Source organism: Sinocyclocheilus rhinocerous, unplaced genomic scaffold (genome assembly GCF_001515625.1).
Source record: "Sinocyclocheilus rhinocerous isolate Xijiao unplaced genomic scaffold, SAMN03320098_v1.1 scaffold3460, whole genome shotgun sequence".
NCBI lineage: Eukaryota > Metazoa > Chordata > Actinopteri > Cypriniformes > Cyprinidae > Sinocyclocheilus > Sinocyclocheilus rhinocerous.
This window is the reverse complement of record NW_015643581.1, coordinates 158,029-175,379: the sequence shown is the minus strand read 5'-3', so window position 1 is coordinate 175,379 and position 17,351 is coordinate 158,029. Positions and strand designations below refer to the sequence as shown.

At 35.7% G+C, this 17,351-nt stretch overlaps 2 protein-coding genes across 2 annotated transcripts in view; one reads left to right on the top strand and one right to left on the bottom strand.

The window, feature by feature from the left end:
* Positions 1 to 110: 110 nt before the first annotated feature.
* Positions 111 to 14,859, bottom strand: LOC107757435 (N-alpha-acetyltransferase 35, NatC auxiliary subunit-like). The gene is made up of 23 exons (XM_016574913.1): positions 14,794 to 14,859; positions 13,577 to 13,705; positions 12,741 to 12,774; positions 12,542 to 12,656; positions 12,284 to 12,358; positions 9,861 to 10,028; positions 9,591 to 9,657; positions 8,908 to 8,951; positions 8,779 to 8,829; positions 8,543 to 8,626; positions 8,334 to 8,448; positions 6,357 to 6,535; positions 6,215 to 6,274; positions 5,898 to 6,004; positions 5,346 to 5,412; positions 5,163 to 5,261; positions 3,735 to 3,913; positions 3,305 to 3,441; positions 3,142 to 3,209; positions 2,802 to 2,942; positions 2,593 to 2,715; positions 1,220 to 1,300; positions 111 to 963 (listed from the first exon to the last, which is right to left on the bottom strand). The coding sequence occupies exons 2-23, from the start codon at positions 13,695 to 13,697 to the stop codon at positions 904 to 906; spliced, it is 2,175 nt and encodes a 724-aa protein (XP_016430399.1). The 5' UTR covers positions 13,698 to 13,705; positions 14,794 to 14,859; the 3' UTR covers positions 111 to 903.
* A 1,013-nt stretch (positions 14,860 to 15,872) lies between these two features.
* The window catches only part of LOC107757430 (cytosolic carboxypeptidase 1-like), a 37,712-nt gene continuing 36,233 nt past the window's right edge, over positions 15,873 to 17,351 (top strand). The window contains exon 1 of the mRNA XM_016574902.1: positions 15,873 to 16,033. The gene's annotated coding sequence lies outside the window, so the exon portion shown is untranslated. The remainder of the gene's footprint in view (positions 16,034 to 17,351) is intronic.

Here is a 17,351-nt window from a genome sequence, read left to right as displayed (position 1 = left end):
ATATATATATATATATATATATATACAGTAGTTCTGATGCTTAGATAGGTTTTGTTAGCTGTTCTATAGCATTAAATGACAGAAGTTGAGATACTATGAGACAAAATATTATGAGATGCTATGGCAGATGGTTGAATAATTCCAGATTGCTTTTCGATTTCTTTTTGTACCACGAGGAAGTGTCTGACACTTTGTTCCTTGCCAGTCTGGCCTCTGTATTAAATACATACATGAAATTGTTTATTTTCTACGAGTGTGCTGAAATAAGCAGATCTTGCAGCTTTTAGGTCTCGTCTGTAGCTAGAAACACTATCCTTTCCTGCCCCTTGAAACACCTCTAAATTTGCACTCTTCCACTTGCGCTCTTTTTTGGAGAAGACTGTATTCATATTTTCTATCCTAACAACATTCTTAGAGCATTTGTGATTGCTGTAATATCTTTAGTTATCTTTAGGAACCTCTGTAAACCCCTCAGACTGACAGAAGACTTTTACTTCTGGATATCAGACAAAACTCGATCCCACACAAAATGAATGCCTCCTGATGGGATCAGGTAAGGGACTGGATCCAGTATTCCTGGTGTGGAGATTCAATGTAACATTTTTGCACAGCAGGATATCGGCTGTGGATATCATCCTGTCAAACCTGGACCTGATGAGTGGACTAAGGGTTCATTTTAAGCCACTGAAAAACAAATTATACCGAATGGGCTTTTTTAAATTTAATACAATATTATTAACCAAACAAAAGAACATGATTTATGAACTGTTCAAATCAAACCACTGTGAGTGTATCTGTGTGTATATTAACTGTACAGTTACACTTATGGCTGTTAACTTGTTCAGCGACTGTGATGACAGTTCATGTCACTGAGACGAGTTCATCCTGGAAACATGGTCGGTCTCAAATGATCTTGACAATTGGGAAGTATTTGTGTGCAGAGAAGTCAAATTCAGGAAGGGCCTACAGAGAAAAAAGGCAGGGATTCAATGAATTTCACAATATCACATAACATCTATATGCAAAATGTTTAGTTTTTTATACGTAACTGAAGTTAAGCTCTATATAAACAGCATCTGTGACAAGTTGTTTGTTACCACTGGACATCATTTTGACAGTTTGTAATAAGTCTATTTCTGCTCTGGTGAGCAGGTAACAGAGACAGTCCACAATGCTCAAGCTGTACTCAAAACAGAACATTCCTATACATATATTGTACCTTGGTCTCTTTCTTATGTCCTCCAGCAAGCAGCTTCATTACAACAATATTGGGTTTGGCCACTTTAAGGATGCGGTTCACCTACAACAACAATCAGCATCTCAGTCCCTTCCTTTCACAATATATAATTAACAATGCGAAGAAATCATTGGCAAATGACTCTAATATTAAATGTATATTCTGAGAAAATTACAATGTTTTCTGACCTTAGATGCATTTAAACCTGTTGTAGAGGACTCCGACACAATATTAGGACACTTTAAATTACCATATGACCTGCTCTTTAACAATCATTTGATAGGAATAATCTGATTTATTTGTTTGCGCGCTTCAAATCCCAAAAAAAAAATAAAAATTTTTAAAAAAAAAAAATATTTAAGTCACTATCTTGTTTAAAAATAGGCTATACCACAGGTTTACGTAATATCTAGATTAATATCTAGATCGTAATATCTAGATTTTAAGGCAAAATTTGCTCTCTCTCTCTCTCTCTCTATATATATATATATATACACACACTACCATATACAAATTTTGGTTCAGCTAAATTTTTATTTTTCAAGAAATTAGTACTTTAATTAAGAATGTTACAAAAAATTGCTATTTCAGATAATTTTTTAAAACTTTCTGTTCATCAAAGAATCCTGAAAAAAACATCAATTGTTTCCACAAAAATATTAAGCAGCACAACTTTTTTCAACATTGATAATAATAAGATATGTTTCTCATCATATCAGCATATTAGAATGATTTCTGAGAGATCATGTGACACTGAAGACTGGAGTAATGATGCTGAAAATTCAGCTTTGATATTAAGAATGTTACAAAAAATTGCTATTTCAGATAATTTTTTAAAACTTTCTGTTCATCAAAGAATCCTGAAAAAAACATAAATTGTTTCCACAAAAATATTAAGCAGCACAACTGTTTTCAACATTGATAATAATAAGATATGTTTCTCATCATATCAGCATATTAGAATGGTTTCTGAGAGATCATGTGACACTGAAGACTGGAGTAATGATGCTGAAAATTCAGCTTTGATTATAGCAAAAAAATAAATAAAAAAAATGTTTACAATATATTCACATAGAAAACTAATACTAATAATATTGCAATTTTTACTCTATTTTTGACCAAAACAATGCAGAGACTTAAAATAAATAAATAAATAAATTACAGACCAAAACTTTTTAACAGTAGTTTACCGTTCTGAAATATAAATTTATGGTAATATCCAAATGAAACCACTTCGCAAAGAGAAACAATGTAGGGCCTTACTTTAGTCAAGGGTAATCATATCCATCCCTACTGGCTATATTTCTGTTATAAGATTGGAAAGTTTCACATTTCAGTATAAGGAGAGTTCGTACCTCTGCATCAGGGCTGGTGACGTTTTCAAGTATGAGTTTGGCCTGCTGGAAATGTTTACTGGCTGCCATATAGAGATCCGCTGAGCGAGGAGGAGGATTGTACTTCTTCAGATCTGACATTTCCTGCATCCACACATACAAACACACTCTGTTCACTGTAATCTCGGGATAGAATAATTGCAGTAAACATCATCTCGAAGCAGTAGTACCTTAAACTGGATGTAGTGCACTGGCGGCGGTGTGACGACGCTGTTAAAAGGTGCGAATCGATGCTCATAGCGAACCTGCTCACTGTCCAGCTCAAACTGAGGTTTGCGCACCTTTCTGTCCATATCCAATGCTATCATAGTCTGCAGAAAGAAAGACAGAAGAGTCAGTACCAGGGTCCTTCTTTGTTATGAACACTCTTATCACTGACCCACCAGTCAAATCCTGATGATTATGATTTATTTCTGTTATTTACAGCTTAATATTCTCTGTCACTCGGAAACATGTCACATTACAAAAGTTGCAAATGCCATGTTGACAGATTTGTATGTGAGGTGTTACCTTGTACATGCCGGCACACATGTTCTGGTAAGCTTGGCTCATGGTGATCTCTTTATTCAGAGGACGAGCTGGCGAGACAATGAAAACACAATGAGTCAGACTGAAACATCACAATCCTACAGAGAAAACTGAAACTACTGAATGATTGCCGGGCTGTGAAAACCTTTCTTCTTCTTCTTGCTCTTCTTGCTGCTTCGTGCTTTCAGCTGCTCCTCCAGGATTCTCTCCTCTGCCATCTGAGAGCTGTCCGCTCGACTCAACGTGGACATGAGCCATGCATACAGAAACTCCGACAGATACCTGTACATGCACGGAGAGAAAGACTTATCAACCTTCCTCTGACTCTCAGAATTAAACAGGCTGTTTTGCTACTGTCCCTTTAAGACCATATGCAAATGACCTCTGTTGTAATTTGCTAACTTATTTATATGTGTAATGCTAATTCCCACATTAATGTGCACTTTGGACTAAATTTAGGGTCTCTTTCAGAGATGCACCAATATTGAAACTGTGTGTATTGCAAATATACTGAGCATTCTTAGTATGTGTTATTTTGTGTACTGTTTCTAGCAGTAAAACCATGCGTGTCATACCAGTAGATGTAATAATACTCGTGCATGCTGTAGAGCTCCAGCTCAAAGCCGCTGAGCAGGTACTGGATCATGATGCGCAGGTTGTGATAGAGGATCCAGGTGCCCAGACAGGCTAAATGCTGCCTCTGAGGCTCCAGCTTCATCAGCAGACCGTGAAGAGCAGCGTCCACCTTCTCAGCCTAAACAACAACCTACACGCTCAATGATGCCTTACTGCTCACATCATGACAACAGACTGAACGTTTACATGCCCAGATATTAAAGGAGTTTAATCCAGTGTATTCTAAAGCGATCACTTCTTATGATGTACACAGTGGGGAAAAAAAACACACTTTTCTAATACAAACTATAATAGCTAAGGGGCAGTTCACACAGAACACGTCCTTGCGTCAAAAAACGCAAAGTAAAAAAAAGTCAAATAAAACCGTTACCATGCCAACTTACTACTGTAAACAAAAGCTTGCAATGCTTGCCCCGCCTCCGGTGTCTTCTGATTGGTCCAAAGTTCAAGAACTGACATTGATTACCGTAGCTGTGTGTAAAAGTTAAAATTTTTAACTTGACATGGCGTCTTAAAAACACTGGGAGACGATGCAAAAGGCGTGCGCATGACAGTCAAACACGTGTTTACAAAGAAAAACAACGGAAAAGTAACATATTGGAATGGAAAAACGCGTTCTGTGTGAACAGCCCCTAACAGTAAGCTTGTGTCAGTGTGGCTGGCATACCTACGTTGTAGCATTTATTGTTTGTGGGACTTTTGATTCATCTCGCAGACTTGAATATTTTGAAGATTAAATATTCGTTTACTGATTTGTTAATTGACAGGTCACATTGTTACAGCAGTAGGTGCAGCGATCTTCGTATCTTTTAAGGGAGTCATTGAATCATTCACTCAACATGGTCATTTACAGAGCAAATAAAGTGTAATGATATTAATAAAAACAGTATTCTTCCACCAAACAATGTAGTTCCTCAGAATCAGTTGTGGTTCCAACTAGGGATGCACGATATTGGATTTTTGCCGATATCCTGCCTCTGCTGCCACTACACGTGCTATTACTGTTTCCTCTATCATACACCAAACGCGCCATTCTGTAGTGCTTTCTCAGTTTAAATGCAGCGATCCAAAACAGTGAACCTAATCATCATTCAGGCAAAACTTTGCTTCAAGAATGAGCCACAATTCTGATATGATCTAATTGCTTCGAACGCGGCTCAACCAATCAGAATCAAGGACCGGAACTATCCGTTTTAGAAGACAGAATTTTCATTTTTTGGCGAACTATCCCTTTAAGGTCTTTGTAATAACAAACACTGATGAATTGAGAGGAATTAGACCAGAGAAACTTGTCAAGAAAGTAAACAGGGCCATTTTGTTGACTTCACACGTTGGTTTTAACCAAATAAAAACCATCTACGTCGCACCTCATCCTGAAGGGTGGCGAACTCCTCCAGTATGTGACCCAGTTTGTCTCTCTGGCGTGCTCGGTTGTGTCCGTGGATCTGGATCAGGCTGCAGAACGGCTGTGACACATCAAAAAATTTCATCACATCAAAAAAACTATTTCACCTGTCATAATAACATTTTCAACAAAATGAATCACAAACCCGTGTGCAGTGTGTGACAAACGAGTCAATGTAGTCTTTAGCCTGGTGGTTATTGTTCAAACTGCATCTGTGAACAAATAAAACAGTGTTAAAACAAGACGGGAATATTATGTGATCTTAAAGGCGTCATGAGTTGAGAATTTAGTAAGTCGATAAGGACAGGCAGAAGAAAAAATAAAACAGGTCCACTGGACTAAAACTAACATTACTTAATCTCAGCAGCTGTGATACGCGTAAATGTTTATTTAATATGCAACGATGTTACCCAATCATAGCAGTGGCCATTTCCATTGAAGTCTTAACGAAAACACGGCCCTTTACGTGGAGTTTTTAAATCAGAATGCTAAAATTCGGTTAGAAAATGTTCTTTTATTTCTAAATAATAGTTTTTTAAACATAAAAATACTACTAATATTTTAAGTACACTTTAGGAAACATTATAAAATAAAATAAAAATACAATTACACAACTTCTTTAATAAGATTTGTCATTTATTATAAAAAACTCTTAATTAATAAGCAAATAATACAATGTATACAAATAATCACTCACTTTGGGGAAAGGACAGGTGGACTGACAAAATACCGTAGTGCATCTTTAATAATATCCTGCATCAGATGAGTCCCAAACACCTTCTTATTGTCAATCAGAAACGTGGTCTGCATCACACAAACAGACAGCAGTCAGGTGAGCATTAAGACTATCTACATGCCAAGACCAACCATCATGTCCTACATTTCCTGATCAATGTGTAACATAATATAAGTGATACAGTTGTGTTGAGTGTGTTATTCGTTGATAATAAAGCATTAAAAATAAATTTCCTGACCACAGAAGAGATTTATAATGTCATATGAAGACGGTCTCACCTGCAGCAGAGACCTGGACAGCACACACGGAGACTGTTCACTGAATTCACAGAAGAAATCCTGAAACACATTCAGCAGCATTAGTTACATCTATCTTTATAACAACCCTAGAAAGCATGTATTTATACTGAGAGGTATTTACCAAGATGCTGTGCAGGTTGGTTATGTTGATGACCTCACAGACCGTTTTAATGCGCTCAATGAGTTTGCTGAAGTAGTTGACCATCTCTTCTCTCTTGATGATCTTGGCATATCGTGGGAAAGTGGGCAGGAGCAGGCGCTGGTTAACCAGTGGCTCGAAACCCATCATGATTGGGTGATCTGCAAAAACCATGGCGTTAAGATTTGTGGAAGTCCAAGAAGCAATTTCTCTGACAAAATAAATACAAATTTAAATTAAACATTAAGGGACAGTTTTACTAACAGCTTGCGCCAGCGCAAACCGTTTTTTGGCGTTAAAATAGTACTGTCAGGAATTACTAAAAACGCGCAGTGACGAAATTATCGCTGAAGAGGCGTGGCCACAGTAATTTTTGCGCCTGACCTTATTGAATATGTTTTTGTAGGAGTTTCCCTTTCAGACGCAAAAGTTATGAGAGGAGAGTATTCAAATGAATCACGCAACGTTTGCGCTCGTCAAATTACTGGCATTTGCGCCATTATTTAACGCCCCCAAAAAGAATGTCTTAAACTATTTTGCGCTTGAAATGGCTGCAATTATTGTTGCTATAGGAGGCACCGCAGAGAACAGAGAGCGCGTGGTAGAAGGAGAGGATTTTTTCCACAAGTATTAATTTTTTGGGAATGCCAGAAGAACACATTATCCGAACATATCGTTTGCCAAGCCATGTTATTTTTAACTTGCTTCAGGAAATAAAAGATGACTTGGAATACCAGGTCTATCAAAACTTCTAGCAAACCTTAATTTTCAACTTACCGTGGCTTCTTTATTTCTTTATTCTTTATTTGCGACTACGCTAATTTGCGCTGCGCTTGGTATATTGCGTTGGTCGATATGTAAATGAGATGTTGCGTCTGTGTTCTTTAATTTGTGCATTGTTAGTAAATCACCCGCAGAAATTTCCTCTCCCATCGGCGCTGTTTTGGAATTGCGCTCTTGCGCTAATTTGCCGTTTAGTAAAACTGGTCCTAAAGTAAGTAAATTGAATTAAAAATAAAATGAAGAATATTAAAAATAATTAGAAATACAATAAAAAAAATATGAGGTTAAATTAAAACAAACAATTAATTATATTAAAAATTAAATCAAATAATTTAATTCATTAAAATAAAGTCACAGAAGAGGAGCAGCGCCAGATGTCCAATATCAAGTCACAAAGTTAGTCCGGTGCGTAGATCCAAAAATAAAAAACAATCCGCACACGGTCAAATGCAGGGAAAAACCTCCTCAAAAAATCTTTATTATAATGCTTAATCAGAGGCCGTAAAAAAGTGCAAAGTACAATACATTGAAATGTCCACGCCCATCGGCGCTGTTTTGGAATTGCGCTCTTGCGCTAATTTGCCGTTTAGTAAAACTGGCCCTAAAGTAAGTACATTTTATTACAAATAAAATGAAGAATATTAAAAATAATAAGAAATACAATAAAAAAAATATGAGGTTAAATTAAAACAAACAATTAATTATATTAAAAATTAAATCAAATAATTTAATTCATTAAAATAAAGTCACAGAAGAGGAGCAGCGCCAGATGTCCAATATCAAGTCACAAAGTTAGTCCGGTGCGTAGATCCAAAAATAAAAAACAATCCGCACACGGTCAAATGCAGGGAAAAACCTCCTCAAAAAATCTTTATTATAATGCTTAATCAGAGGCCGTAAAAAAGTGCAAAGTACAATACATTAAAATAAGAAATATTAAATTCAAAAATGTTAAATTTAATTTTTAATGTAATTAAGCATAAAATGAAAGCTATTAAATAAAAAATAGAATTTGAAATATTAAGTTAAATTAAAAAATAATATTAAAATTTTAATTGCATTTTTAAATGTAAAGAAAAAAATCTTGTAATAAATTCTAGCTGACAGCAAGTTTAAAAGTATCAAGTTTATTGCGAGTGTTATATTGATTAACAATGTTTCAGACTGTTACTGTACCTCCTTTGGTTGTGTCATTCTGTGACTGTATGCCGTACTGTACGGTGGAGCCAATCGCTGGCAGTAAGTCAGCAGCCTGAGTCATCAGCTTCTGTGCTTCACTGACAGCACTCGTCTGAAATGTCGAACCAACCAATCAAAGACCAGGAAATGAACTGATGAATCATTTTCTGAAGCAATATGCTTGAGTGAATTTAATAATGTCATACCTCTTTTTTAGTGAAGGAGATGAGAGCACTGAGCAGCAGGCGAGTGAATTTAACACGACTGAACAGAGCCAAGCACTGCTGATGCTGAGGAGGACAAAAGAGAAAGAAAATCACAGAATTCTCTGTACGGTGCTACTGTCTAGCTGACAATATACATCAACTTCAGCCAAACCATCCATCTATCTCTGTATCGGAGGGTCGAGTATTTGGGGGAAATGTTTATATGTTAAGCTTACATCCAGTTCAACCTCAGGATCTCGTTGTTCACCCTGTCGACTGCGTGTACTCTGTAAGAAAACGGAAGAGATACTTCAGAAGAGAAAAAGCTGAAAATATGGGAAGACTCGTGAAAAGTCTAGAGATACCTTCACTTTCCTCTGAAGTTCATCCTCAACATCTTTTAGCATTCCTACAGAAATTTCCATTTGAAATGGTGAAATGAAAAGAAACTGAATGAACATATAAAAACATGTTTGAGTCATAACGTCGCTAATTTACATATTGCAGGAAAATGTAGCCAATGTTTTTTTTTTTGCATCAATAAATTATTTCCATGACAATTAAGAATATTTTCCCTCAATATTCTCTTTAATTCCTCTTTTAAATTTTCAGTAATTAGTCGAGATGTTTCACTTTTTCAAAAGTAACATTCAAAAGTTTATTTTTTAAATGTAATTTATTAAAAGTTGAATTTTCAGCATCCATTACTCCAGTCTTCAGTGTCACATGATCCTTCAGAAATCATTCTAATATGCTGATTTGCTGCTCAATAAACATTTATACTAATTTCAACTAATAAAACGTTCACAATAAAAGCATTTATTTGAAATGGAAATCTTTTGTGACATTATAAATGTCTTTACTTTTGATCAATTTAATGCATCCTTGTTGAATAATGATTGTTTTCATTACAGTATTGAGAACTAGTGAGAAAAGACACTTAACTCATGATAACAAACAATAAATATAAAAGTAAATGCAAAACTTTTAGCCTTAATTTTAAGCAAAATATAAATCACAATCTTTAAATCATAGTCTTTACACTCACCTGTCACTCTCAGATCTGTTACGTTGTTTGCCATTTTAAAACCATACGTCATGGCCTGAAAATCTTCCTGGGATTGGAAAACATAAATCCATATTCACTGAATAAACAAACAGCTAAATTTAACACTGAAGGAAATGCATTAAACTGAGTCTATAAGATTAAATGGATTTTTTTTCTGGGTCTTCGTTCATTTAAATATGCATTATGTCATCGGTAATCACACCAGACACTGTCATAACTTCATAAAACTTCATAAAAAATGTGTCTTGCCTCCTCAAACACAGCAGCTTTGTTGACTTTCTCGCGGGCGATGTCGCAGATCTTGAGGACGCCCAGAGCGAAGGCTTTGAGAGCAGGGTCTTGAATCAGATCCGGATTATGAACATAGAGACACGTAAACACAGTCTGAGCCAGAGAATGCCCCTCCAGCCATGTGATCTGAGACAACAGTGAGACAATATTCAATACAGCATACACACTGATATTCATAACACTCAACCAGACACTGCTTTGTTAATATACTACTTTACTAAGAAAACCTTTGGTGTCTGTAAGATTTTTTAAATGGGTGTCGGTGAAGATTTTTTAGTCTCTTACACTCACCAATGCTGTATTTATTAAATAAAAAAATATATATATTTTTTACAATTTAAAATAAATGTTTTCTATTTGAATATATTTTAAACTATAATTTATTCGTGTGATCAAAGCTGAATTTTCAGCATCATTACTCCAGTCTTCAGTGTCACATGATTCTTCAGCATTCTAATATGCCAGAGCGAAGGCTTTGAGAGCAGGGTCTTGAATCAGATCCGGATTATGAACATAGAGACACGTAAACACAGTCTGAGCCAGAGAATGCCCCTCCAGCCATGTGATCTGAGACAACAGTGAGACAATATTCAATACAGCATACACACTGATATTCATAACACTCAACCAGACACTGCTTTGTTAATATACTACTTTACTAAGAAAACCTTTGGTGTCTGTAAGATTTTTTAAATGGGTGTCGGTGAAGATTTTTTAGTCTCTTACACTCACCAATGCTGTATTTATTAAATAAAAAAATATATATATTTTTTACAATTTAAAATAAATGTTTTCTATTTGAATATATTTTAAACTATAATTTATTCGTGTGATCAAAGCTGAATTTTCAGCATCATTACTCCAGTCTTCAGTGTCACATGATTCTTCAGAACTCATTCTAATATGCTGATTTGCTGCTCAAGAAACATTTCTGATTATAATCAATGTTGAAAACAGTCGTGCTGCTTCATATTTTTGTGGATTTTTCCCCCCACAAAAGGATGACTAGAAAGTTCAAAAGAACAGCATTTCTAATATGTTATTATTATAAATGTCTTTACTGTCACTTATAATAAATTTAATGCACCCTTCTGGATTAAAAGTATTCATTTCTAAAAAAAAAAACTAAAAAATTGAAAAAACCTACAGTAAAAGTAAAATTCAAGCACTTTTCAAGCACTTTCAAGGTGCATTTTCAAGATTTTCCAGCACTTTAAACTGGTAAATTTAGGGTTGCAAAGGGGTGCAAAGTTTCCAGAAACTTACCGGAATATTAATTTGCTTTTATTATTAATTTTTAAAATAAATATTTAAATATTTAAAAAATTATAAAAATCCCTGGAATATTCCCCAAAAATCCTGGAACGTTTCCGAAATTTACTGGAAATTTTCCACCTTTTTGCAACCCTAGGTAAATTACATGTTTGCACACATACTTGATCAGTCAGATGTTATTGTGCTATTAAAAACCACCTGTCTGGATTGCATATAACATTGCCTAATATAAATATCCAACATACAGTATATAAGGCTTTTTAAGCCCTGCACAAATAAAATGAATACTGTATGAATGGGATAGGGCAATGCCTATGGTAACATATTTGACTGGTACCATAAAATGACAGTAAAAAACATGATTTGCAGTTCAAAAACAGGTTTTTCCACAAATAAATACAGTTTTATATAGTGATAAACCTCACATTTCAGCCTTTAAACTATTTTGAAGAAAAGGGATTAGTCAAAAGTAGCTATTATTATCTTAATTTAAAACACACCCACACACAAAAGTATAAATTACACAGGTACGTCTGCAAGACGTCTGTTAAAGATCGCTTGATCTGGAAAGCATCTGCTGTTTACAAACATCTGACAGACGTCTGTAAGATGTCAGTTTTACTTACATTCTAAATCGTAAACAGACGTCTAATAAACATCTATATGACATCTAATAGGAAACGTCCTTTAGACGTATTGCAGATGAGCAAACACTCTAAAAAATACGTCTTCCAGATGTAAACTCGAGCGGAGCTGTAAGGCTTATTTTATGTTAAAAAAAAAATAAAAATTAATGATGAACTATTCAGTAAGAAAGCGAATTATTCTGAAACCAATTCACCTGCATTTTCAAGCACTTTATCCAAAATCCAAGCATTTTTCAAACCTTGAAAACACTACATTAAAATTCAAGCACTCTTACGAACCCTGAACCTACCACAAATTCCCCCAAAATATTACACAGCACCGTATGATTGCTTATAATTATTGAATACTTATTGCATATTGTTATTACTATTATTTATTACCATTACAGGCACTTTTATTATAATTTTTTTTTTTTACTTTCATGAGACCCAATAGAGTGTTGGCAATATCATTCTGACCAGACAGCAGAAACATGTGTCCATGATCCCGATGAGCTCAGGAATACTCAGATCCTTCACTCGTATGGCCTCATCCTTCAGAAAGCATCCCAATAAATAAGCATCAGGACAGAAAAAATGAAATGGATGCAGACAAAGAGAGACAAAAAGACACTTTCAGTACAGTTTATATTCATACTTAAACTTGCTATATTCAGGTTAATTATTACTATTACCTCACTTTATTAGACAAAATATTATAAGGTAACCAGCTCTTACCTTAACGGCCTGTTCAAAGCTGAGGACTTTGCGGTTGACTTGGTTTCCAATCATCCCAGCATCCATCTTCGGATCCATCATCTCAATGGCTGACATCGCCTCGAACAGACCGAACCTACAGGAACACGAGCATTACGTCTGCTGAATTCACACACACCAAACGCTGAATGTGTAACTCAAATAAGTAAAATGCGCTTACAATTTGTCATGTAGCAGCTCGCCAAGTTTGAGTTCTGCAAAAAGAAACATTTATTCAGCAAATTCCATTTCTGTGCATTACTCTCTACAAGACTCTACAGGACAGTGGCCTTGATAAAACATCACCGATGACAACAACGGTCCAAAAAACATGTTCACAATAAGATAAATGTGTTCGGTGCTGGAGTCGATTCATGATGCGGTCAAGCTCGCATGGGAAAGGAAGCTCATTTTAGATCTCTTAGTGACCATAAATGGCTAAACTGACAACATCAGGATAAGATATTCCTGCAGCCATGCCTCACTGCACTTTTAGAGAACATTTCTCCAGAGCAATGAAAATGCAAGACGCAATATCATAATCATTGATCAGAAGCACTGGCTGTGATGTGATACAAAGCTTGCATCCTGTTTAGAAATCACTTTACACCTCTATAAATACCTGCGAGTTATACAATACATGGACTTTTTTGCTTGTTTTGGAAAAATCTGGTTTGAATATTAATGTAAATGTCACATAAACATGGCATGTGGAAAATGGCTATTCTGAGATCATGTGCTCTCTGATGACCGTGGCATCTGCTGCAGAGTGTTCTACAGCTTCAGTTTCGGAACTTTCACGCTTAGTAACACATACAGCTGTTCCCTCACCACAGTGCAACAGTGAAAAGGGACCCCTTTCAAACAGTATCGCGTTCCGAACGTTCTTTAAGTGACATATACCGGTATTTTCAAAATTCATATCATAACAAAAATAAAAACCGGTATTAGGTATGAACCGGTATACTGCCCAGCACTAACACAGACACAGACAGACAGACACACACAGACACACACCTTTACAGGCTCCTTTGAATTCCTTGGTGACGTCCACCCAGTTGGCGTTGTTTCTCATCTTCTCTGGGATCCCAAGACCCCAACCTCCCTCCTCCTCCTCTACCGAAGACTTCATCACCATTGAGGCAGCTGCGAACACAAAATATACATGGGTCAAAGATGGGACATCCCATTTTGGAGTCTGCATCAGATTACATTTTTATATACATATAGGCGTATTAAATGCAACAAGTAAAGGGTCTACTTTAAGGTTTCAAATAACTTGTCAAAATGTCAAAATATAGGTGAAATAATCGTCATTCAGCATAACAAATATATTTGTCAAAATGAAAAAATATATATTTTTTTAATTCTGACCTGTATTTATTAAAATATATAAAAGATAAAGCAATCATACTAAAAAATTGTATACAGTAGTCAACATTTGAAGTGGATCAAAAAAGTTAATCAAGGTTGTGTCCTAAGACAAGAACGCATTTTGGTTTTAGGACAAATTTGATGAAAGGTTTTGATCCACTTCAAATGTTGACTAGCCTATTTTAAATGATTCAAAAGACAAAGACTGGTGAAGATTTTAATTCGTATTTTGGGAGCTGCACTATGATCCTCAGATAGAGCACCACTTCACCAGTTTGCTTTACTAAACCATATTTGTATAAATAATAATATATTTTAATAATCAAAATCTAGCGAGTTACCAACGTAAACAGCATTTTCCGGCATTATATGTACCTCACAGTGCTGTCTATGTCTAAGTAGGCAGTTCGCTAGTTTTTAAACGCAGACCAAAATGTCCAAATTTGGTCTCTACAGTCAGGCATGACAGACAATCAAACAAAGCCCGGTGTAGTTCTGCTGGTTTAACTGAACTGATCAGGACGTTTGACTCATGATCACAATACTGCATCCTAGCTTTCCTCAAATTACTGGCCAACGGCGAATCGTCGGTGGATTTCAGGTGAGCGCGTATCTTATGTATATAGTTGGATATTAATTATATTTGACATGTTTGATTTGGGCAAATGATTTAAATACAGAACCATCAACGATGTGTCAAACTGTAACGTTACATGAACAAAACGCCAGATGACATTAGCTGTCTAACCCCTAAAATATGTCATTACTACTAAATATATAACGTTACTTCATTCCAGTTTACAATATTTTAAATACGTATTTAACAACAAAAGACCTTCAAATGATAAAACATACAATACCTTGTGATTGCAGCGCTGTCGCAGAGGACGCCAGTGAATGACATCACACTGTGCTTTGCATTCTGGGACATGTAGTTCTGAGCTTTGACGCTAAAAAATGGCAGAAATATTATTATTATTTAGTTTTTTTCTGGTTAAACATTGACGAATTACAATTGAATTGATCAAATGTTTGCTCTAAAGTTTTTAAATCGTCGAAGCACCTTATAGTTATAATATTTAATGACTTCTGGTCAGTTAAAGTCCCCGACCCTGGTCAGAATGATACATTTAAAAATGCACTGAAGTCGTTTGTTTTGTTCATAAAAATATAATTTGGTGTAGAAGTATGGGGAATGCCCCATTTTCTTGCACTTCTTTATCATACTTTACACAATTCACACAATAAAACTTTTTATAAAATATGTCTCATTAATACTAGATTACATATATAGATGTACATACGTCTGCTAAATGAATACATGTAAATGTACATATATAAAGTAAAATAAATAAAATAGGATATTTCAATAAAAACGGAAATAACTGAATTAGACAAAACAATAACAATATATGATAATCAAATCTCTTTCTCTCTCACACACACACACACACACACACACACACAAAGTGTACCTACATTTAGGAGCTTTTCAATAAAATAATTTATGCAAAATAATGAATAAAACGTGTATATAATTTATATTATTAGTATTATTACTACTACTACTACTACTATTACTATTATTACTATTATTAAAGTACATATAAGTTAACCAACTGTGTCAGGGGAATACAGAAAGAAGGGGAAAAAATACAAATTTCAGTTTTCATTTGTCAAAGTTTTTACTTTTAGAGATATTGTTCCCAACTACATTTTAATGTTTTAAGTTGTTTATTCAAAGGTAAATAAATAAATACTAGATCAGCTTCTGGATATTCCCAAAATAACTGACTAATGGTTTCAGTCTAGCTTTCTAGCTTTCCCCCCTCCCTCCACGTCTGCCGACGTTACGCTACGTTACGTCGGCTCTGCGTCCCGCTAGAAGAGAGCTGATCTGTAAACCATCTGTGCGTCAGTCTGGTGTGGTATATGACGTACAGATCACGGTTTGTGCGCCAGCGCTGTTACTGGACGCGCCCTCACTTCCGAGTGTGCTGGGCTTTAGAGTAAATAATAACACCGTCAGGGGCTTGTGTGTGTGTTGCCAAGAGAACGCGGTGAGCAGGTCAGATGGCGCAGGTCTCGCGTGCTTTAAAGGTTGGTTAAACGCGTGTATTTTTATTTCTGCTCCGGTGTTATGCTCTTGCTCTGCCAATGACAGACATCAGCTGTCCCGTTAGCGGATCCGTGCTAACAGTAGAGCTTTCTCTGGAGGACAGGTGGATCTGACATGATCATGATCATGACTTGACTTCTTACAGGAGGGGTTTTAGCAACTTAATATTTGATAAGGACATTGAAATTAATTATTCATTATATGAACAGCATCTTACTGTAATCCGTGTTATTCACTATGACCAACTTCTTTTGACAACCTAATATAAAAACAGTGTACTTGATGTGTAATGTTACTTGCACACTGGCCGTGGCTCAAAACCAAATAGACTCCCTACATAGACAGCTTCTTTGGGAGCCAATAATGACCTAAAATGGCTGTCTATGAAGGCAGCTCTGTAGGTTTTCGTGTCAGTGTGCCCAAAACTGCAGTTTATATAGACTTAAAAAGCTATAATACCCAGTAATGTTGTGTATGTAGGAAGCTTAGTTGGTTTTTGTTCAACAAAAATGCTGTCAAATAGGCTTTGATAGCCGAATTGCTACATATATCAGAAGTTCTCTAGGGTTTGATGCCCACAACTGCAGTCTATGTAGGCTGAAAATTGATGTCCAAAAATTGGATTTATGCAGAAGGGTCAGTAGGTTTTGATGTCCATAAATGGTGTCAAATAGGCTTTGATAAGCTAAATGTTGTAGCCAAATACTGGAAACTCTCTAGGGTTTGATGCCTAAAAGTGCAGTCTATATAGACAGACAGCCTATAATGGCCAGTAATGCTGTCTAGGTAGAAATATCAGTAGATTTTGATGCCCAGACCTGATGTCAAATTGGCTAAATGCTGTATATATTGAAAGCTCTCTATGGTTTGATGTCCAAAAATGCAGTCTATATAGGCCGAAAAGCTATAATGGCCAGTAATGCTGTCTAGGTAGAAATATCAGTAGATTTTGATGCCCAGACCTGATGTCAAATTGGCTAAATGCTGTATATATTGAAAGCTCTCTATGGTTTGATGTCCAAAAATGCAGTCTATATAGGCCGAAAAGCTATAATGGCCAGTAATGCTGTCTAGGTAGAAGGCTCGCTAGGTTTTAATTAGAGGTCGACCGATAGTGGATTTTGCCGATACCGATAGCTAGGTTGGACCACACTGGCCGATACCGATTAATTAACCGATAGTTTTTAAAATGGATACTGAACAAAAACTAAAATAATGCTTTATTAAAAAAACAGTACTGAACCATACTACTAGTAGTAGTAGTAGTAATAATAATAATAAAAATGTTGAAATTAACAC

Excerpts from the sequence above, each read along its gene's own strand:
- LOC107757435 (XM_016574913.1), bottom strand. The coding sequence starts at position 13,697 with ATGGTGATGAAGTCTTCGGTAGAGGAGGAGGAGGGAGGTTGGGGTCTT. Across the intron at positions 8,830-8,907 it reads AACTTCAGAGGAAAGTGAAG|AGTACACGCAGTCGACAGGG; the intron begins GTATCTCTAGAC and ends GTTTTCTTACAG. Across the intron at positions 3,442-3,734 it reads GAGTATTATTACATCTACTG|GTATCTGTCGGAGTTTCTGT; the intron begins GTATGACACGCA and ends GTGCATGTACAG.